Genomic DNA, 23,167 nt, shown 5'->3' with positions numbered 1-23,167 from the left:
ACACATTAATTGCATCTAATATATTAATTTTACCTTTCCGATTATACTTCCAACTTCCTAAGAGAGAAATAAAAACAGAAATGTTAGATTTACTTGTCTTATTGTTTTTTCATGCTAAATAGGCATTAAAACAGTTGGGAAATAGATTTACAGACACAAAGTAAAGTTTACAAGCAATCCAAAAGGAAATTGAAGACATTCACAAATAAATTAAACAGATCAATCATGTTTTTTGCTGACTATGTTACAGTAAAAGTGGTCTGAAATTTAAAAATATTTTGTTTTTGAAAACAACATGTTGACATGTTTAGATATTATTCAAGTTGTCTTCCTTAAGAATAAAAAAAACACAAAATTTTAAAACTGTGCCAAAATTCCTTAAGATGTGATTTAGTGTAGAATCTCATGCTGCTATTGACCACTTTTCAAAGTTGCTGCATTTGACAATCCATGATGAAGATAAATGTAGAAAATGTTATCTTTAAGGTCTAAATCCCTACAAAGGCGCATGAGCACAAGAACTACATTCCATGGAAGCTGGATTCTCTGAATACTCACTGGATGACAATAACAAGGAAATATCTTCTTTTCAAATTAAACAACTTCCTGGAAAAACCAACGGCAGAATTTCACCTGCCTAAAATAAGCCCTAATTATGGAAGCAATTAAATGTGTTTTTACTGAAAGGAGACTAAATGCCATAGAGACCATAAAATAATTTCCTATTGATTGCAAATCTACTCAGAAAGTGTTTTTTGTCTGCCTTTATCACCTATTTTACATGATTGATGGCATCCTGCCTTTTGTGGTCAGTGGTAAACAGATCTAATAAATCTGCACTTTTCCAGTCTCATGAAGGAGTTTCCAAATGGGATCTAGCTTTAGGGAATGTAGGAAAATTCAATAACTTTTTTAAAAAAACAAAAAGGGTCAAACTAATGATTTACCACAGTTTGTCAGCTGAACACACCTATATATAGACCTCATATCCAGTATGGGATTGCAGTTACAATATATTAAAACCTTTCTAAAAGATTTAGAGAAGTAATGGTTAAAAATAGACTAGAAAGACAACTAGAATTGTAGAAAAATACATTTTAAAAAATGATTTAAAAAAAAAAAAAACGCTCAAAATTTGGAGATTCAATCGCAAATTTAAGGATCTCTTTATTTACCAAATGTCTGTCCTTCCCTTCATTCCGTTAGACAAATATATATATAGATATATTTTCCATAAGAGACATGACTTGGTTGTAGGAAGCAGCTGACAGATGACCTCACCTTTCCATGCATGAGTAGCCTAATGGTAAGTGTGACATTGAGTCCTCCTTCAATCACACCGGAGTCCATAACTGCACCTTCAAGTGTAGCCTTCAGCACACAATAGGGGTTCTTTGGTCACCAAAATGAAGCTAAGGAGAAAAAAACAAACACACAACATTCCAGTGTCGGTATTTAAATAGATCTGAGAACCATCTGCTCTCAGCATAATGATCCTACAGACATCTGAACTGTAAAATCAGACTTAACATTTTAGAAGGTTGTGCAGTAACGTTGCACAGTGAAATCTCAATAACGCACCCAATGTAAAGATGGCTGTTGTGCATTTGTTCTCCACAGCCTTAAAAAGGATGTTACACAAATTAAGTTGCACAACCACATGTGTATTCATGAGCTTAAATGGTATCTATGCATAAATCTGACACGGATTATTAGTCATTATAATTAATAATACAAAACAAGCACTATGACATGCAAAAGAAAATGTATTTAAAAAAATTAAGAACCATATAGTAAGTTTTTCTCATCAATTTACTCAAGGGAAAAGTATGGTTAAGTGTTACTAAAGTAAAAGGGTAGATGTTGTGTAGTACAATCACCTGTGTGTGACACAGCTAATGCAAATGCTGGTGCTTAAATCATGACATTTTAAAAATATATAATTTATTTAGCAACACAATAAACTATATCTTTATAAGATACATTTACAGTGACCTCATAAAAGCGATTTATCATTGAAATACCACTACTACAGCATAAGAGCATATGGTTGTGTCTGTGACGCCCTCATCATTAGCTTTGAAGCAAGTTTTTATTGAGTCAACAACACAATTGGACTGTTTAAATGAAATAATAATTAGCTCTATCGTGTTTTTGTTGGTGGCGTAAAGTTATCTGCCTTTGTGCTCTTAAGCAACTTAATAGTTCGATGTTTCTGACGGTCTGTTAGCCATTTAGCATAATGGTTGTTCTGAAAATGAATGGAGCATGTGTGCGATTGTTAGCAAAGCTAGTTAGCTTTATTTGCTAATATTATTAACGCTTAATGAGACGTGGGTAATTTTCGAGAAACCACAAGTATGAACTCTCTAAAGCAAATTCCACCAACTAAATTAATAACTTTTATAATGAAATACGACGGTAAAAGACTAACAGCAAAGCTACGAATAACAAATTAGCCACATCACAGTGAACAGACTGCGTGCTCATCGTTGTGCGGCCTGCTAGCATGTAGCCTTAGCTAGCTCCGAGGCGCGATTTCTTTTCGCTACTTCTGACCAAAACAAATGTTGGAAAGTCCAGAGCATCAAAGTCGAACTCACCTGATTCGGACGCTAGGATGTGATCGGGGGGAGGGTTGGGGTTGTGAGGGTAGAAGGGGAGAGGTTCGGGAGGGTAGAAACCCAGGGGGAGAGTTTAGAAAGGACTCGGGGAAGAGGGAAGAGTGATGTGAGATCGAGCTCCACTCCTTTACACAAAGACAACAAAACTACAACCTCTGAACTTTCCCCTCTCACCCATCACAAACCCCCACCCCGATCGGCTGTTTCGTTAAAAAGCTCGTTTCCTCGGCCGTTTGAGGTTATGCTACGACGTGGCAGGTCACAAGAAAGCACATTAAAAAAAAAAAAAAAATACGATGGTTTCTACGAAGAAAAAACACAGTAGATCACAAACGTCCCACAAAAATTGTCTGTTTTCCGACGCTCATTAAAGTAAAGCGAGATGTATTTCTTTAAATTTTCAATAAACTAAGACTTTACTTTGCAGTTATTTATAAATTAATCTTTATATATATATATATATATATATATATATATATATATATATGTATATATATATATATAAGCAAAAAATGAGCACTCCAACTAATTATAGAGGAAACCACTAAAGCCTGGAGCAGACATCGAAGGCACCATGGATATAAACACATTTTATTGAAATAGTGTTATGTGAACAGATACTTTTACAATCATTTTTACATTGAACTCAATTCCAAATTAGAAAAGGGTTATTTTTCTGCTGCCTCCTACTGTACTGAATGTAACACTTGACTTTTTTGACAATAATAAGCTTAATATATTTTCAAAATAAAACAAAACAAGCTCCATTGTTTTAGTGTGTGTCAGAATTTTTATAAATTAACAAAACACTTTTAAAAGTAGATCAATATCTAGCCAACGTTCGAGTCATACATTTTTGCATTTTGATGAGCCCCTCTGTAACCCAAACCATACACCTCTGGAAGGTCACATTGAAGGCATTTTAAACATAATCAGAAAACTTTATTAATCGCAGGGGTAAATTACATAAGTACACATTTAGGCACATGATTAAATGCAAAAATGAGAGTTTCACCTTTATGCACATTCATTGACAGTATTACTTTTCTGTTTTCAGCTGAATTACATTTATTTTATACATTTTCTACATTAAATTATCAGTTGAATGGTCAGAGCCAAACCAAGCTAACAGGAAAATAAAAGCACAAGTAAATGTATTGTACCCAAGCAGCGGCTGGGCTCAGATTAGTGTAAGTCAAAATAAAAACTGAGAAAATATTTGTCATGAAAATAACAAGTTTTTACACATTTTTTCCATTTATGATCTTTCAAATATATCTCTTCTTTATTCCTTATTTTATTACAGATATTAAGTGACTAAGATACAATCACAAATATTACATTTAGGCGAAGTATAAAATTTCACAAAAGCAGTGTGACCTAGCATTTTTTGTTTAGTAACTCGTGCTGTAAAAACACTTTTTTATATATTCTAGCAACAGATCTCTTTTACATTTATTGGTTATAGTTGAAATGCACTTCCAGAAAACTTTTCTTCTGGACGCTGGATGTAGAGTGGAAGGCCTTAGTCTGAGTCACTGCTACTGCTGCTGCTGCTGCTGCTGGAGGAGGACTGGAAGATGAAAATCATACATTAAACACAAAAATTATTCATAATACAGCAGAGTATTTTCCAGCAGTATTTGATAAGGTGTAAAGTATTAAAAAATAGTGTAATGATCTTTTGCTACAGGCCAGATGTGCTTAGTAGTTCGCAATTAAACAAAACAATTAAACAAATTGATGATGTTATTAACATTATTCCTATTAGAAAGTAATGACCATGGAAGGATTGTTAGACAAAAAAAATGCATTAATCCAATTAAATATAGTTTTAACAGTTTTACTGAAATAATCCAGTTTATTTTGGTATTCAAGTTTATGTAGGGTTTGACTTCTTAAAAATGTTTACAGAATGTGAAAATTATGTTAGAATTTTAATTAGTTACTTATGACTGGCATTTTTTTTTTCACACTATCTAATTTTTTTTTTACATAGATCGATTTTCATGAAAATGAATTAGATTTTTTATTTCACACTTAGTGCTTATAGAAACATTTGTTGTATTTCCAAATCTAACCTTAATGTCTGTTTTTTTTTATTTTGAACCTCTCAGTCAAGACAAAACCCAACTAGCATTTTACCCAATTAGCATTCAAACACAACCTCACCTTGCCATGTTTGTGTCCATGTTTATGCGCCTTCTTCATCTTTTTCTTCATCTTCTTATCAACTTTGTGTCCGACCAGCCCCATTCCCATTCCTCCAAGCCCCCCACCTAACACTCCACCCATCGGCACAACTCCTCCATGATGATGCTTGTGATCCTTATGATCCTTATGATGCTTATGATGCTTATGACCTTTGTGGTGCCCCCCTTTTGGAGAGTGTGGGTAGTGACCCGGGTAAACACCTGCAGGAGGGACTCCTGGAACTCCACCTGGAGCTACGGGATACGGCTGAGCTCCAGGAGCTCCATATGGCATCATTCCTGGAGCTGCATGAGGTCCCATGGGGACATTCACACCGGCTGGGTAGTGACCAGCTGGGTACGCTGGTTGTGGAGGAAAGACTCCTGCTGGAGGCACGGGAGGAAATGCAGGATTGTAGCCGGGTGCAAAGGCTGGGTTTGGTGGAGCCACTGGAGGAGGAGGACCTGATCCAAAAAAAAAAAAAATTACCATCTTCAGGCTCACAATGCATTAGGTAATACAGACATTTATAAATATATTCATACTTTTAATTCAAAATATGCAAATTTGATATCCCACCTTGATTTGGCCACATGGTGTTGGGGTAGTCTGTCTAATGAAGAAGAAGAAAAAAACACGTCAGGCGTCACAATAGAATCCTGTAAAACAAGCAAAGAAGGAAATCAATATAAACACATGATTTAAAAAGGGGAGTTAATACAAACAGCAAAACAATTGAATAAAAAGTGAAACATAAACCAAAAGAAATCAATTACAGTGCATGCTTTTGTTCAATTAAGCCCAAACTCTTGTTAATAACTGTTGAGTATTCTTAAATCAATTCAGCAAAATCATTTGAACAGTGAAATAGAGTCTTGTAAAGTTAGTCTTAGCTCGTTTTTAGACTTGGTGTGGAACCAACAGCACTTCAGCTGAAGACCAAAGGAAAAAAAATGCTGCTTGCTAGAAGATTTGACACACATTTCTAAGTTTCCTCGAGGATCCAAGTGAGCAGAGAATAAAAAAAATTGAGTACAAAATCAAATTAAACTTTATTTATCTTAAATTTTTTTATTATATATATATATTCAATAAAACTAAAATTTTTGACCCAATGATTCTTTAGAGATTTCTAGGATTCTCTTTATGGTTTTATATTTTACACTCAGCAGTTTTTTTTTCTCTTGACTTTATAATTTTCTTTCAAAATTCCCATCATCTATGAATAAAAACATCAACATAGTTTTCACGTGATTGGAGTTCCTTGCAGGGATTTTGAACTATACTGTAAGTGCTTGTAGTCTGAGGTTTTGTATTATCTTTACGATCAAATGTGTCATTTTGACAACACAATATAACACAATATAACATCCATTGTTAGAAACTAATGAAGAATAATACATTTTCTTAATTTTTATCCATAAAAATAAAAGATATATATACTAAACGAAAAGAGATAAATGTCAAAGAAGAGGTGAGTCTTGATGACTCAGCTTGGACACACCTCAGTGTGGAAACAGCATTTACGTAGTTTGGAATCTAGTGAATGAATTATTTTCAACAAGTCACTTCACGTTTTAGATGTAGGGTTCAAAATATTTGTAAAAATGCAGTTTTTGTTCAATGTAACAGCTGGAAAATTCAATTGTTAATCTGTGGCTGCTGGATGAGTGCGTAGTAAAGCTCTGGAAGCCATGATACCACTGCAATCTGATACTTCACATTCAATGAAAGAAAGAGACATGGATAATAGAAGTACCTGACCAAAAATGAAGGGGAAAAAAATGACAAAGTGGCAAAACAAGATTGAGCTTCATACAAGCTTGAGAGGTTAAAAAATAAAAGTAAAAGTAAAAGTATTACTGTCAAACAGTAATAATTTTAATGACACTTAAACGCCCTTAGACATACAAACCTACAAAAAAATGGTACTTAAAAGTAGTTAAACGCACTTATTTTTAGTGTATATTAATGTATCTATTACATCTGCAACGGAAATCCATTATTTTCTCCGCCTGCCACAAACCAGGCCCAGATGTCGCAAAACACCCAGCTCGAGGAATGTTTCCTGGATAAGAAATAGCAGTTTCACGCAAAGTTCGACACCCAACCAAACAACATCACACATTTAACACACCAGGTATGTCCAGACTATCTACTGTAGACGCCGGTCGGGCTGTCTACAACAAAATCATAAATTTCATAAGCTTACCTGATAAACTTGCCTCCGCTTATTCGACGTCTGTCTGATCAGCTTCTTGTTGTCTTCCGCGTTCAGCGCTGTAGTTAACTGTGACCGCGCCAGGAAGCCACGCCCACCTCCGATCAGGAATGTGCCCGCTCTGAAAGCTCACCCACCACTTTGTGTATGACATTCACAACAAAAGGCGGAGTTTTCACCGTCTTACAACCTTTGTCGACAAAGGGTGTGTGCAAAGGAAATATGGCCACAATGGGAATTATATTATCTGAAAACGTCCATTACATCATTGTAGTTCTTTATGAATTTATACGTTTTATTAAAAAAAAAAAAAGAAAAAAAAGAGCAAGTTAATACATAGTGGAGCATTGCTTTGGTTTATATCCACAAACAGGACTATCACTTTAAGACAAATTTAATTTACAAGAACTTTCATAGACTTTGTAACAAAATTAAGTTGTATAATAACAATATATAGAGCTATGATAAATATTTTCACCAAACATTTGCCTTACATTCAATTTTAGTCATTTTTTCCATTACTGCCCGGCTTCCATTTGGTCATTATGACATGACAATGAGTCACCGTGCCAACACATGACAATTGTATTAGCTAAATGGAATTAACAAGTAAAAGTCTGCTGGCATTTACTATCCAATAGCAATCCAATTAAATCTATCATACATTTTGATCAAATTTTGTATACATATATAAACATGTTCAGACTTCCCTCTCCCCGTCCACTTCCTCCAGCTCATCTGGAGGGACCCTGAGGCATTCCATGGACAGCTGAGAGATGTAGTATCTCCATTGTGTCCTGGGTCTTCATCGGGGCCTCCGCCCAGTGGGATATGCCCAGAGACCCCCCTGGGGAGTTGTCCAGGAGGCATCCGGACCAGATCCCCGAGCCAATTCAAGTGGCTCCTCTCAATGTGGGGTGACCAAAATTCTCACCAAAAAAAAAAACACTACAAAGCCACGTTCCAGCACTGTGGTCCTCATCCGTGGAACAACCTGCCTAGGGCGTGAGGGTTTCATCCACTCTGAAAGTTTTTAGAAAAACTCAAAAATCTTGTGTGTTGGGGAGCTTTCAAAAAGATCCGATCTATTTACCCATTTTTTACATTTTATTTTATATAAAGGACTTTGAGGTGTTCCGTAACAGGAAAAGTTCTGTATAAATAAAGTTGAATTTGAGTTTAAACACTAATTTGTCAGCCTCTTGGTTTCCCACCCATGTCATCTTTGACATAATCTGTCCAATCAAGCGATTTCTAGTCAATAATGTTCAAACATACTTTACCCCTAAGGGAAATTAGGCATTACTTTTGTAGGATAATGAACAGTCACAAATGTATAAAGAACATAAAGAGTACAGGAGAGGGTTTAGTACAAACTCTTGTGGTACTCCAGTGCAAAGAGAACTGGAAAAAGATTGACAAGAAGCAATAGTATCACATTCTTTGGACTGTCAGTGACAAAGTCTGGCTTCTACGAACATAAAATGCAAGAGAGACCAAGGTGGAACAATATGTGGAACAGGTTTTTTTGTAAGACTGGTGTGTTAACATAACTGTGATAACATAACCTCCTGAAATGGCAACCTTTCAAAATAAAAGTCCCCTTGTGACACAATTTACCTTAGTGTACTTAAAAAAAAAGAAAAAAAACTTTACTACCTACTTGTTGCTTTACAATATTTTTTTTCTTTAACCTTTTTTTTTAAAGTACAATGGAGGGGTAAAAGAGTCACATGTTGCAAATCCCTGCTTGATTGTTTTGAAAGAGCAACACTTCACAGTTGTAACTTATAAGATTAAGGTTTGGTTTTCAAGATAATTAAAACATAGCAACAACAGAGCATTTATTTTTTTTGACTGTATACATGTTAATAGCTTTTGAGAAGCTTCATTGCTGTAATTCTAAAACATAATTTTAATTTACATTAATTTTAAAACCATTATGAATTAATTTTTTGTGAATGTGTGTGTTCACAATTGCATGAGGAAAGTAAAAATCAATAGGGGTGTTTTTCATGTGGAATCTTTATTTTCTGAAAACTATTTTTAAGGGAAAATCCATTTGATTGACAGGCAGAGGAGCTATCAAACGTCTTACATATTCGGGTTTGCTTTTGTCACGTGGATAATTTTCAACCAATCACGGGGTTTTTCATCCCAGTGTTCCCTCCTCCTTAGTTTAATAAAATCAGAAGCGCCATCTTGTGGAAATATTTGGTATTAACCATCCACTGGTATAAAAACTTCTCTGTTCGCCATAGTAACAAATATATATATATTAAACATTTTGCAGCTATTTTGAGTATTTTCTTTCTAAATACACACAGACAGAGGAGTTGCGCGCGCGTTTACTTTTGAGCGGGATGTTAAACCTAGCTTAATTTTAAAAGAACCACTCTTGTTAAAAAAAAAAAAAGGCTAACCGAAAGGTAAACTAATATCCCGAGTTGTTTGTTAAGAGAATTGTGTTCCACATGGTAATTTAAGAAGCAGTTTTGGTGTCTCAGTCAGTGTGTTTTGGGGCTGTTCTCCACCATGACCGAGCTAGCTGACATTTTTGCGGAGGATTCTGACAATGACGCAACTTTTTATGGATTTTCCGACTCTGAAATTACTGAAAAGGTAGATTTCATTGTTTCAATATTTTTCTTTATTTGTTATTTCATTTTTACATTGATATTTGGCTGTATTAAATCATATTTGGGTATGAAGCTAACACAATCAGATTTGTTCCATCAGGATGTCAAACATGAAGCCCAGCTTGACATTTCCCCTGAAGAGCAGAAGGCCTCAACCCAACCACCTGAAGCTCCTCAAAGGTTCCGACTGAGGGTTGCTCTGCGTCCTCCCTCTTTGTCCCCGCCGTCCACAAACGAGGAAGAAGAGGAGAGAAAGCCAAAGCAGAAAAAGAAGACCAGGAACAAGAGGAAGGTGAAATTTGAGGATGTGGAGAAAGCGGCTTTTCATCAGTCTGCCAGTGAGGAAGTTGGATCTGAAACGCCTGATTCAGACGGTTTTCTGGTGAAGAGAGAAGAAAACATCAAGGCCAACAAAGCAATGGTGAGTGATGAGTGTCAGCTAGAATTAAAGTGAAAGCGTAGCAAAGTAGAGAGCAGCCATGTTGGTTTAGAGATAAAGCAGGCATAGCTGAGGGTGTTGAGGTTTTCCTTGGGTGTGTTTTGGATTTTGGCCCATTGTGCGATCAAGTTTGACAGCCCTGCTTTAGAGGAAAAGCTCATGAATGGAAGCAGGTTGAGAATCCCTGAAAGGAGGGAGAGCTATGATTTTTGTAAAAGGATGCTGAGGTTGGAGTTGCCAGGAAAGAGGAGGATCAAGTTGATGCCAAGAATTACAAAAGGATGGTTGAGGAGGATGCAGAAGATAGGCTTGAATAATGATGGATCATTTTCTATGGCAACTCCACAAAGGAAGTAACTTTAAAAAAGAAAGTAGTACACTTTTTAAAATAGTATTTTTATGTCCAGTAAAAAATAAATGAATAAATAAAAAAGCCAGGCCTGATAATGTGTCAAATAATTGACTCGTCAAAAGGATATAGGTGTGCCTTATCATTTTGCTCTTCTTAAATATTTTTTTTCCAGCTAAACAGCCACTCTGCAGGAAGTGAGGTTATTTTTTGTCATACATGAGATTTTTTTTTTTAACAATTTGTGGTCATATTTAACCAGCTAGCTCAGCTGATGGCAGACTTGCAAAAGCTGCCTGGTGGACCAGGGCTTGTGAAAGAACAAGGAGCCAAGCAGAAGAGAAAAGAGAGAATTCCTGTGAGTATTGTGAAGGACTGTAAGACAAAAAAAAAAACAATCTTTTGCATCCTGTTAAAACTTTGTCACATTTTTATTGGTGTGCCCCCTCCCAAACAAGATCTTAATGTAGAAATGTTCATTTATATAAATTTTTAAAAATGTTTTCTCTTTTAAAAAAATATTTTATATGATCAGTTATTTTCTATTGTAGGTAAAAAGATTTTGTGAGGTTTAAACTTAAATGCTAGATTCTTTTTAGGTTTGGCCTCAATGGGGAAATAAAGCACAAATCTTTTTTCTTCCTCAAATTGTAAACTTTTAGGCAAATGTCACTTAAATTAAAGACAGAGGGGGTACTGCTGCGCTTGCAAACAGTGCAATAATCCGATGGAACATCTAAAATCTGAGATTTTTTATTTATATTTACAATAAAGGTCATGTCACGTGACTTCTCCAAGTGTTTTGGGGACTTCAAATAAACATTTAGGAAAGGCTTGTTTTTTTTTTTTTTTTTCTAATTCTGTCTTTATCACAGCGCGCTCTAGCCTCTGAAAACTGCGAGGATGTTCGGAGGAATCCAGAGCGAGCTTCACGCCGACAGACCCGGTCTATGGGGCTGAGGGAAAATCTTTCAGATCTTCAGGAGGAGAATGTGGAGCGCAGTCTGGAGGAGGAGCTTCTCGAGGTCAGTGTTGCATTTTTTTAACTGCAGATGTAAATCATAATGAGATCAATAATAAGTGTTTGTTTTATAATTTCAAAACGAAAAAGAGAAGCACAGCAATTAGAAAAAAAGAGTGAGAAAATTTGATCTTTTTGTTGTATTTGACAGTTGTTTTTTTTTTTTTTTTTATATGTAAAAAAGAAAAAAAGAAAAGTTTGGTAAATGAAGCATGACTTCTGATTGGAAGGTGCGGCGAGCGCCAAGGCGACGTGGAAATCCTCGGCCGTCTCAGAGCAAAGCTCATGCAGTTCGTCCAGTGGAGGACATCACAGAGGATGAACTTCAACTTGTGGCTGAAAACATGACTGAGAAAGTTTACAACAGTGCTACTGTAAGTTTACAGCAGAACTCCTGCTATGTTGCACTATATTTGAATAGTGGGGTGGTAAAATTATTCCTTAAATTTTAACAAAACACTTTTAGTATTCACAATAATCTTATTTTAATTTAGTTTGGTATAGGTACTCATAATCTTAAAGAATATGTTACATTATGTTAATGGGTTTTTTAAAGTTCAAAAAGGTTTGAAATTATAAAAAGTGCATAAAATTATTTTATATATTTTTAATCAATATATATATATTTTTTTAAGAAGAAAAACACTTAGGAGCCAAAAATCAAATTAAATTGTTCTCCAAAGACAAAAAAAAGTCGAGGTTGCTTTTTATTATTTTGTCATATTTTTAAAATGTTGCAACTTTAAAAGGCATAATCCAAAATTTCTGATATCAGTTTTAAAGTGTTAAATGAAAAAAAAAAAAATTTGAGCATAAAAATGTTTCAACATGCATCGCTGTTTTGAAAATGCTTCATTTTCTGTACAACTTGTGACATATTGACATGTTTATTATTCTTAAAATGTGTACAGGTTTTAGCGGTGTAACAATCCACAAGCATTCAATCCAGGATTGCATCTGATAGTAAACAAAAAGGAACGGAGAAATACTTTCTACTACAACTCTACCCAACCTCTAGATGTCAGTGCAGACAGACAACTTCATTACACATACATGGCTGTTATTTTAACTAAAAAAAAACACTTTGAATTATTCTAAGTTAATTGCAAGTCCGAGGACACAGTTAAAACAATATTTTTTGCCAGTACTTGTATTTTAATAGTTCTTTTTAAATGAATTTTACTCTATTATTGTATCCCAAAAATAAATAAAACACTACATATTATTTTCATTTTAGTCATTTCATCAAAATTAGATTTTTTTGTCCTCACTTGATATTTTAACTGGTCTTTCATTTGAAAAACCCCAGTTGGTGAAAAGTGTCTGCTGTTCTCATCTGAATTTGAATCACTCAACAAAAATTTGAAATTACATCCCAAATATTTTAGAAATTAAAAAATATGAAAATATATTTGTGTATTTACTTTGTTTCTCGATGGTGAATGTTCTGCATAGGCTGACCTTGATTTTACTAAACAGGAATGTCATCATGGGATCTGTTGAATGAGTTCAAACTTTCCATGAATTGCGACTAATGAATTCAAATCAGATTCAAATGTATTTAATAAAGGCGTAAAACTGCCTTGTACTTTTTCATATAAACTGTTTATTAAATTTCACTTCCAGGTATTTTCCATGTCATGTTCATAGTGTGGCATTTAACTTGTCAGTTAATCATTTGTGTTTTAGTATTTACATCAAGTTTGTCTCTTCAGTGGACAAACTCTGGAATGTCATTCTGGTCTCCTCCTCCATTTATTGCTGCTTCTTCTTTGTATATTTCCAGGGCTCCACGTGCCATCAGTGCCGCCAGAAGACCATAGACACGAAAACGTGCTGTCGCAGTGTGGACTGCCACGGGATTCAGGGTCAGTTCTGTGGGCCCTGCCTGAGGAACAGATACGGAGAAGACGTCCGGAAAGCTCTGCTTGATCCGGTCAGAGCAAAGATCCGCCGATACCATGGCTGTAATTACATGGAATCTTATTTTAATGGGTTTTCTCCTCAGGAATGGAAGTGCCCCCCCTGTCGAGGCATCTGTAACTGCAGTTTCTGCCGTCAGCGTGAGGGCCGTTGTCCAACTGGAATCCTCTTTCCTCTGGCCCAGTACCACGGATTCTCTGACGTCCATTCTTACCTCAGCAGGTTGAGTAAAAAGCCAGAAAACTATGGATTAATTAAGTTACTAGTTCAGTTCAACTAGTAGTAATATGTACTAAATACCAGAAGAAAACTAGTAGTTTGGAACGTTAAAGTAGTCTATTATAGTTTTTAGAAATAGGTCATTCTGGATCTCTAACTCCAGAAAAAACCTAATTAAACTGGACTAAAAGCAGGATTATTTGACCGTAGAATCTACTTTAGCAGAGGGGACTTTTGCTTTTCATTTGAAATGACGAAGCCTCCAATTCATCTCTGCTTCCAGCCTCCGTGAAAAGCTGAAGTGCCAAGACGGTGTGGAGATGTGAGGGGAGTGCGGACTACCATCTAGTTTGTGCTTATCCCCGTTGTTTTAAATGAATAAATTTGTTTGACATTACGTGTCGAGTGAACACTGAAACACAAGATTGCAATGAACTGAGAAAGTAGGTTAACTTTTAATCAAGCTGTTGGCAATAGGTGTATAAACGTTATAAAATCCCTTATTTTAAAACACAGGGGAGGGAGGGCTTAAGAGCACTTGTCCAATGAACTTAAATCTTGTTTCTAAAAGGTTGTCATGGTACATTGCACAGGTTACAATTGTGTTTCACAAAGCATAGCTAGAAGGAAAAAAAAAATGCTATGCAAACCCTCTTTAGTAACAAAGTCCTGCTGTTTTTACATTTAGACAAAAAAAAAGAAAACTGATACCTTTCATTCATACTTGTTCTTTTCCAGTTTTAACATATGCATCATATTTGTACAAGAAAAAACAAAGTTCATTGACCAAAGACAAACTTCTCTCCAGGCTCTTCTCTGGCAAAAGACAGGAAATGTGAAGCTTTGGTTTGAGCTTGTAAACTGTCTAAACATTATTCCATTTTTTTTTCTTTTTTGTTTTTTGCTCTGGCCATAAATGACAGGAAAAACAAAACTCCATTAAAACTGAAAGTGACATTGCTCTAAAATTCTTAAAAGAAAAACTGGTACCACAGGAAAAAACAAAGGTATGTGTCAACTGGAAGATCTGAACTGTATATACCATTCTATGACAACTCCAAAGTTTATACAGTTAATCTATATGGATATTTATATATATAAAAAAATAAGATTAAGATTGATTGTGCATAAGGGACAAACAACTGTAAAGCATTATCCTGCAATCATGTAAGATGATCCTGCTTAACTTTGATTTTACAAAAAACAATATATATATATTTACACTTTAAAAAAAATGCTTTGATACCATAGATATTAAAGCACGATGGCTTGAATGTGTTCTTACATAAGAGTTATCCGCAGGACTTCCGCACAGACAGACTCCTGTACAGACGATGCTTTTGGCCCAGTTTTCTGCTGGGTAATGAATTCATGCACTATGACAGTAGAAATGCATGTCTCTAAAATTACCCAATTTTATCATGACTGCAGTAATCGCAGACGTAAATACTTGATATCAGGGTGTTTCATTATAATTTTAGGGAAATGCTAATGGTGCTGTGGACGGGGCAAGTGACCTCTGGCGCAAAAAGGGGCAAATACAAAACAGCCCTGGAGTAAGTAGAGCAAGTGACTTGAGGTCACTTCTTTTCTAAAGAAAAATGTGGAGATAACTCGTCTCAAATTAACTATCAAATAACTAATTTCAATCCCACTTGTACTCAAGTGCAGCTTTGTTAAAACTGTGGGAGAAGTGTTGGTGTAAATGTGACTTCTTTGCAAGGAAAAATTGAATTTGACAGAGTTTTAATAGAGCATACTATTAAATACTATCAATACCTAAAATATAAAAATCAAATTCTGAATCTAGTATATTTAACGTTGACTTGGAGACCTTTTTCGGTTAGACACCTTAGAGGTTTTGCCCTTTTTTCTGCTCGTTTTAAGCACAAATTCCAAACAGGGAGATTTCTCCCTTTGTTTTTTTAATAACTGTTTCCATTGATCTGGTGGAGGTCCACCTGCATCATGTTGATACCACTACTGGCTAAACGAGCTAAGCTTTCTGCAGATAAGGTTTCCATGGTGACGATGGAGTGTTGGTCATTGCCCGACACTGCTCCGCTGCCTGCTTCCGTTCCTGCTGCCGGGGAAGCCGCATCGCCTGCTAATGTGGAGCTGTTGGTAACTGTCCCAACTTTCTTATTGAAGTGGGTCTTGATGTGCTTTGAGAGATGGTCGCTACGCATGAAGCGCTTGGGACACTCAGTGCAGGCGAACCTTTTCTCACCTGGGGAAAGGGTGAAGGAAGGAAAAGATGAGGACATTTCACACCTCTGGTAGTTTTAATCTTTTACATTTTCCACCACCTAAAAGTAAAGATTTGACTTTAACTCAGAAAATGGTTGCAATTGTAAATGTTCATGTGCTCATTGTTTGCACTGAAACAAAACTTCCAAGTCAAACCTGATAAATTTCTAAAAAACTCAAAATAAACTGGATACAATTTTTGGCATCTTGTATAGTTTCGTGGCGGATGGCAGGCAGCGTTTAGGTGCATTACCGCCACCTAGTGGTAAGGAGTGACGGCTATTAGCGCCATGTCAAAACCTTTCAAGCATTTGATACTCCTGTAATGTGTTTAGACACACATGTGGCAGCCAACAGGTGTGAGCAATATAGTAATCACACCAACAACCAGTTATAATGGAGAACTCAATGTTAATGTCACAAAATGAGCATGGAGAAAAGAAATGAAAGCTCATCACTTTGGAGGGAGACCGAGCAGGACACCACCGTTAATACAAAGACACCAAAAGCAAGATTACTGACAAAACTATAAACTTTCTGGGAGACAGATTAAACTAAAGTAGAATTTATATACACACTTTGTACCTGTAGTCATACATTCAGTGATGTTTTGGAGTTGCTTTGCTGCTTCTAAGTTAACTATATTAGGAAATCTGTTAATTACTTTAGAATTTTCAGATGATGTAGTGACAGAAAGCTGCATCTACACTAAAGGTCACAAGTCTTCCAGGAGGACTATAATTTGAAACACTTTCAAAAGTTCTTAAATAGCTACAAAAAAAAAAAAACATTTGCAAGTTCTAAAACAAGTCCACATGTGAATCCCATAGCGCACCAGACATTCCTGATAAGTGTTTAAGAAAAGCTATCCTTCAAATCTGATCTGGACCACTCTGCAAAAGTCTGGTTTTGATTTTTGTCAGGTTTGACTTTTCTTCTTTGTTCCTTTATAATTTTCCAGTGTAAACAGCAAAAACACAAATATAAAAACATTTGGAGCAATTTTCTGAGAAAAATGTCTGGAGACATCTGTGGCCATGACTACAACAGTGGTCACAACTGGACTCTCTCAAAGAAAATAGTTATTTTATAGGCGTATACATGTCATTAGTGGTGAAGGCTGTGTTATGACATTCCAGTACACAAGACCAGTAGCAGCACATGTACTGTTAAAGCAGGTTTATCTGAAGTAAGTCCTAATTTCTACCTGTGTGTGTCCTCCGGTGGCGCTGGAGCTCATCTGAACGCGTGAATCTTTTACCGCAGAAAGACCAGTTACAGACGAAAGGCCGTTCTCCTGTATGCCAACGGAGGTGGGCTCGGAGGTGTGAGGTCTTCCCATAGATTTTCCCACAGCCGCTTATGTGACAAATGTGCTGCTTCTTTTTATTTGGATCACTGATTAATACAAAGTTGAAAGAAAACATGCTGTTTATTCTCAACATTTTTAAATTGTCTAAATATGAACTAAAGATCATTTAGTCACATACCGTGCCTCTCCATCCTTGCACATTGGACAGGTGCACGCTTCTCTGCGGTTACGTCGACCCTGATTGGGTGGGCTGATGTCCTCGTCATCCATGATCGCACTGTCATCTAAACTGTCTCCAGCTGTATGTAGCGGTGGATCTAATATGATAACGGAAGAAAAAGAGTTTGAATAATGTATATCAGAGCTGCCCAACCTCTGGGCCTTGAGAATCCACCACCATGCCAGTTTTCCAGCTCGCCCTTCCCTTTTTGCTGCTGATTAGAGAACTCAGGTGTTTCCACATTCTGATTGACTGAACACACCTGATCCAGGTAATCAGCAGCAAGAAATACAGAGAGAGCTGGAATACAGGTAGGTTGGTGGGTCAAAGGACCTGATCTAGAGGATGACTCAAGAAGTTTTCTATTTCTTTAAGAGATGAATTTTATTTATCATTTAATCACACCAAGTGTTTCATAAACCTCTACCCAAAGAAAAACATGTTCCATGCCTGGTGGAGTTGGTGCACACAAAAAAGGAATTTATTGCCAACTGGTAAAATATTAAAATTAATTAGTTAAAAAGCCAAGACATTTGGAAGAGAAAATCTCCAATATAACTTTTTTTTTTTAATTTACATTACATTTTACACACTTAACATAAACAGCTGTGGGTGTTGCAATAAACTCTCTACATTAAAAGCAACAAACTTTATGTTTACTCACTGTAAATGACCAATTTACTTGCAAATTCTTGATAGTGTGGTCTGAATTTGTTCCCACTACAGTTATATGATCATGGAAAGTAATACAGTTGTGTAAAGAGGTCAAAAGAAAAAGAGCTGAACTCTGGTACATGTTGTACAGTAAAAGGTTCAGGCAAATACTGAACCAGTTAAACTGGTTAAACTAGAACTAAATATTTCACGGGAACACAAAATAAACGCTTGTGCCAAACAAAACAAAAAACAAGTTACATTTTTGGGATTTTACTTAAGTGTATTACTTTTACCGGCTATATATCTTCCAGACATATCCAATAAAAATCAATGCATTTACTTTATTGAAAAAGTTCATAAAATTTGGTGATTTCAAACCAAACTACATACTCACTCGTGAAATTGCCCCCTGCTCTTCAATCTTTATGCAAATGAATTAAACTTCTGGTGAACGGTGCAGACTCACCTGCTGGGTTGGCGATGCTGATCGGAACTCCTGGTATCTGGTGCATCTGCAGTCCAGCACTTCCGAGGGCGTTAAGGTTTATGGTCTGAATGCCTGGGATCTGCACTGTGTTGACAGGTACTGCTCCTGCACCAGAGTTTCCCTGAGCTTGGCCAAGCTGGGGTATGGACTGCACAGGGGCTAATGCGATCTGTGCCCCAGTTGGACTCTGAATCTGAATGGTCTGCCAGCTGACCTGGCCATTGGGGCCTACGGTGCGCAGGAGGATAGGTCCTGTGTTTGGCATGATTTGAAGGTTTTGAAGACCCTCCTGACTGAGTGTTGGAGCTGCAAACACTTGGCCTCCTGCAACAGCACCAGCCTGGATAGTCTGAAGGGATGCTCCACCTTGGATGACCTGTTGAGGCTGTATGAGAATTTGCTGAGGCTGCTGTCCATTCCTGTTTTCTGACTGAACAGCGACCCCAACAGGCGAGGGGCTCTGTTGGAAACTTCCTGCGCCTGATCCGTTGCTTTTCTGTGTTTGGCTGATTCCATAAGAGGAGGTCTGTGTGGTGACAGTGGATACATTGGTCATGTAACCAGCCCCAGAAGATACAGGCAGCTGCGTCTGGTTTTCCACTTGTTGGTGACCCCCTCCATCTCCAGCACAGTTTGCATCTCCCCCTGTAGCACCTGTGCTGACAGGCAGCAGGGTGATATTTCCATTGAGAGACACTGGCATGTTTGCCAAGATTTGAGGTTGGTTTTGTAGCACACCATTACTTAAGCTGATGCTTTGTATGGGAATGGCTCCCGGAAGGACACCGGGCATAGTTATAATGTTTCCTGATGCGCCGGTTCGGTTGGCAGCTGTTATGATTTGCTGCCCACTGGGAGAGGACACTATCTGAAACTGCTGACCTTGACCCGTTATCCCAGACTCCTGCTGAGGAGCTGCAAAGTGCAGCTGCTGGCCATCTACTGTCTGAAACTGGGGAATAACCTGGTACTGAATATTGGGCATCACGCCCGATATGGTGGTAAGCATCTGCTGACCTCCCACTGATGGAGCCTGAGCTAAAACATATTGCTGTTGTTGCTGCTGCTGCTGAGCCTGACTACACACAGCAGCTTCAGATGGTGACAGCACCTGTCTGCCCTTTTCACCTCCTGTCATCGCTCCTGTAGAATCAGTGGTTGTAGTAGTGTTAGAGCCAGGGGATGTCTGGAGGCTAAGAGGTACAACCTGCCAGCCATTAGCATTGGAGGTGAAGACTTGGTTTATCTTCAGCTGCTGCTGAGTTTGATGCTGCTCTGAAGAAGAATCGTTTTCCCCCGGTGGTTCGATTCTACTGCACGTGGCTGCCAGCAAAGCAAGGGGAGAGGGCTGCTGCGAGTCCTACAAAAATAAAAAAAATGGCATCAATAGAGACAAAAGTCCAGATGTTAAATATTTATCACTAGTTTGCTGATCGAAGGAAACACCAATGATAGTAAAATAAACTTATTAGGCAAACTTTTTAAAAGTAAAATAAAATATTTAAATAAGTGGTCCCCAAACTTTTTCAGCCCATGGACTGGTTTAATGTCAGACAATATTTTCACATATCGTCCTACATGAGGCTGAAGTGCCTTGATTATTAAACTTTTTTTTCCTAGTTTCCTTTGACTTTTGAGCGCAAAGTTTCTCCTTATCCTCTGTAAAATATCTGCACCTAATATAAAAATTATTCAAACATTAATTGTAAACTCGAACCATTAAAGTGTGATATAGACTTTCCATTAACCCATATTTGTCAAAGTGGAAGCTAAAAAATTGGCAACAACTTCAGTATCGTATGACTTGTAAAGTGTGACGGACAAATACAAAAAAAAAAGTTTAAGAAATTAACTAAAATTAGTCATTTCAAAATATAATAATATGTTCTATTATTATGGTGTGTGGGAACAACAGTTGCAATAAAAAAAAAATGGAGTAAAGACTCCTGGTTTTGTTTGTTAAGTGCAGCTTTTTTTAAGTCAAAGACTTGTGTTTCCTCACTGGCTTATTTCTGCCAAAAAAAAATTCAAAGTGTGTTTTATTTTTGTTAACTTTGTTACCTTAGTGGTTTCAATTTAGCAGTCGGTGCTGCCGCTTTAAGAAAGTGACAGATAGATTTGACGTCTTATTGAGTGACTTGATATGCGTCAAGAATGAGTCGAATGTGGTGGTGGGGAAATTCAGTAGTCTTCATAATAAAATGTCTTTTAGAATCAGATTATGAAAAACACAAACAAAAAGTATGTTGCAGTTTTTTGTGTTTTTTTCTATGGTCCAGCACCGGGACCAGTCCATAGCTGAGGATTAAAAACCACTGACTTACATAATTTGCTTTTTTTTAAATAAAGTTGACATTTGCAGCTCTTGTGTAATATAGAATAATTAAGTGACAAGCTAAAGATAAAGTAAAACATATTTTAGGAAGAATTTTAAATGATTGTATAGTTAAAAAAGGGACAAAAAATGTAAAAACTATCTTAATGTCAAACAAAACAAAATTCTTTAAGCATATTTATGCTAAGCAAACACAAATATAAATGTGGATTAGTGAATTAAACGTGTGGTTTTGTTTTATGTTGATGGCAGGATTTGGGGAGTGGGCTTCACATGGAGGTGGGGGTTGAGGTGGGTATGGGAGGGACCACAGTTGTGAGGAGTAGTGGCGGGCTCGGCTTCCCCTCCTCCCAAGCCCACCCCTCTCCCTCCCACACTTTATGTTGCCCTATAAACCAGCTCACCACACTGGCCACCCCCTCAAAGGCATGCCAAATGGGCCGAACAAAACGCACTTGTAGTGCCGGGGTTTGACGGGAACACCCCGTCTGGGAGATTTTTACCTGCCCATTCCCCACCCCGGTGACATGTGCTCTGGGGAGAAATAAACAACCGGTCCCGATAAACGACGTCGAGCAAATTCAACAAGTAGCGAAAATACCCTAGGCCTAAAACTGACTTAAAGGAAAATAAATCACCAATCCGAGAGGAGAGTAAACTTACTTGTGAATTTCGCTTCTGAGAGAATCCTCCGCCACTCTCGACTGCGGCCATTTCACCCTGCTGCTGATCTGCGGAAGAAGAGTTGTAAGATTCCCGACTTCAACAAACACCAAAGCACCCATTTCAGACAATGCGACATTTAACAAAAAATAAACGGGGACAAAAAATAAAACGACTGTTACATTTAAAAGTATAACTTTTTATCTTTTTTTAGCAGCGACGTTTCCTAGAAAAGCTAAGATATAAATGGCAAAGTACTCACGGGGCACGCTAGCTTAAAGGCTAAGCTAACATCAACTAATGGCAAGTGATGTTCTAAGAAATCGCGCCGCGTCTTTGTGAAAGCGACTTCAGTTATTCTCTAAATGTAACAGACTACACACCCTAAGAATATGGATTGGTCCTGAAAGTACACACATTTTAGTGTCACTTACGAACAACTTTTGTCGTTTCGCTAAATGTTGTTAGCCAAGTCCCAACAAGTAGCGTTAACGTTGCGTTTGCTGGTCACTTTTTAACTGCATGTTACGGGAACTCGATATACTGTACGTTCACGACTGTTTATTTGCTTAAAAAATGATCTTACTCTAATAAAAACCTCTTATTGACAAGCTAAAGACACGGTCATAACACACCACAGAGTTTTAAAACTTCACTTACTGCTCATATTTGAAGACGGGAGGAGTTTCTGTGCTCTTTTTCTGCTTAACAACTTTTCACAACTTCACACAAACTTGATGTCCCTTCCCTTTGAAGGAAAGCATCGAGGTGCGTTTGATTTAGTCACCGCTGTAGCCCGCCATCTTTGTTGAATCGAGGCACAAAAAGAAAAAAAACATTTTAAAATAGAGGTACGTTTTAACTCTATTCTTATATTGTTTTAAAAGTATGTACGCCGTGAAAATAAAGCTCAATAAATATATTTTTTTCTTAAGAGTTAAACTAGTGAAGGTGATTAACAACTACATTCATTAACGCGTGAATCTTACGAGAGTTACGATTGTTTTACTGTAGTTAAGTTTTTTTTTGTACAAGAAAATGGGTTTTAAGAAAATGTTAGAAAAATACACAGTTTTCAAATTAATTATTTTAACAAACTGCATTAAGTTCTTTCTTAGTGCTTCTTGTGATTCTCTTATGAATAAAATGAAACGCACCCCCATGGAAAGCGCCTTGTGAAAGATTACACCAACCCACCAATCAAACTGGCTGCTTCTGCCTCTTAACGTCAGCCAACCAATGGAATTTGAGAAAAGGTGGGCGAAATTGGGCGGGTTCAGTAGTTAGGTTGTGCCGCTTAGTCTAATTGACATTGGTTATGTTTTCCGCGTTTCTAAAATGTCGACGTAAATACCGATGGGTTTCTTTGTTACATTTCGAAGAAAGTCTTATATTTAAACTGAGAAATCTTGCCAAGATTCGTTTCTTGAATTAAAACATGGAGGTGGGGAAAAAGGAGGTCTGACGATTTGAGTCTTGCCTCCGTGGCCACTGGCCACTCCCTTTAGTGGTGGCGGATGGGTTGGTAAACATTAGGGAGGAGGCGGGAGAAGTCAGTCAGGGTGGAGAAAAAAAACCCTCCACCGTCCTCCAGACATCGACTACAGATGGCTGG

At 37.1% G+C, this 23,167-nt stretch overlaps 4 protein-coding genes across 6 annotated transcripts in view; 1 reads left to right on the top strand and 3 right to left on the bottom strand.

The window, feature by feature from the left end:
* The window catches only part of LOC112145233 (poly(rC)-binding protein 2), a 14,129-nt gene extending 11,154 nt beyond the window's left edge, over positions 1 to 2,975 (bottom strand). The window contains exons 1-3 of the mRNA XM_024270361.2: positions 2,604 to 2,975; positions 1,282 to 1,412; positions 34 to 57 (exon numbers count right to left, since the gene is read on the bottom strand). Coding sequence (XP_024126129.1) covers positions 34 to 57; positions 1,282 to 1,350 — 93 coding nt within the window. The 5' untranslated portion in view covers positions 1,351 to 1,412; positions 2,604 to 2,975. The remainder of the gene's footprint in view (positions 1 to 33; positions 58 to 1,281; positions 1,413 to 2,603) is intronic.
* A 224-nt stretch (positions 2,976 to 3,199) lies between these two features.
* Positions 3,200 to 7,165, bottom strand: prr13 (proline rich 13). The gene is made up of 4 exons (XM_024271214.2): positions 7,030 to 7,165; positions 5,397 to 5,430; positions 4,797 to 5,281; positions 3,200 to 4,197 (listed from the first exon to the last, which is right to left on the bottom strand). The coding sequence occupies exons 2-4, from the start codon at positions 5,410 to 5,412 to the stop codon at positions 4,150 to 4,152; spliced, it is 549 nt and encodes a 182-aa protein (XP_024126982.1). The 5' UTR covers positions 5,413 to 5,430; positions 7,030 to 7,165; the 3' UTR covers positions 3,200 to 4,149.
* Positions 7,166 to 9,244: 2,079 nt separating this feature from the next.
* LOC112144744 (cell division cycle-associated protein 7) lies at positions 9,245 to 14,046 on the top strand. Of its 2 annotated transcripts, none has more exons than XM_036212005.1 (9): positions 9,245 to 9,467; positions 9,550 to 9,660; positions 9,778 to 10,098; positions 10,728 to 10,823; positions 11,341 to 11,490; positions 11,717 to 11,860; positions 13,273 to 13,422; positions 13,495 to 13,631; positions 13,912 to 14,046. In XM_036212005.1, the coding sequence occupies exons 2-9, from the start codon at positions 9,574 to 9,576 to the stop codon at positions 13,952 to 13,954; spliced, it is 1,128 nt and encodes a 375-aa protein (XP_036067898.1). In that variant the 5' UTR covers positions 9,245 to 9,467; positions 9,550 to 9,573; the 3' UTR covers positions 13,955 to 14,046. The 2 variants fall into 2 exon arrangements, with proteins under 2 accessions (XP_036067898.1, XP_024125242.1); XM_024269474.2 differs by having other exon boundaries at positions 9,546 to 9,660.
* A 306-nt stretch (positions 14,047 to 14,352) lies between these two features.
* On the bottom strand, positions 14,353 to 22,369 carry sp1 (sp1 transcription factor). Of its 2 annotated transcripts, none has more exons than XM_024269470.2 (6): positions 22,213 to 22,369; positions 21,553 to 21,620; positions 18,534 to 19,914; positions 17,369 to 17,507; positions 17,086 to 17,276; positions 14,353 to 15,858 (listed from the first exon to the last, which is right to left on the bottom strand). In XM_024269470.2, the coding sequence occupies exons 1-6, from the start codon at positions 22,217 to 22,219 to the stop codon at positions 15,554 to 15,556; spliced, it is 2,091 nt and encodes a 696-aa protein (XP_024125238.1). In that variant the 5' UTR covers positions 22,220 to 22,369; the 3' UTR covers positions 14,353 to 15,553. The 2 variants fall into 2 exon arrangements, with proteins under 2 accessions (XP_024125238.1, XP_024125239.1); XM_024269471.2 differs by lacking the exon at positions 22,213 to 22,369 and adding an exon at positions 21,987 to 22,142.
* Between the last annotated feature and the right edge of the window lie 798 nt (positions 22,370 to 23,167).

This window comes from Oryzias melastigma, linkage group LG5 (assembly GCF_002922805.2).
Source record: "Oryzias melastigma strain HK-1 linkage group LG5, ASM292280v2, whole genome shotgun sequence".
Lineage (NCBI taxonomy): Eukaryota > Metazoa > Chordata > Actinopteri > Beloniformes > Adrianichthyidae > Oryzias > Oryzias melastigma.
This window is presented reverse-complemented; position numbering and strand designations above follow the sequence as displayed.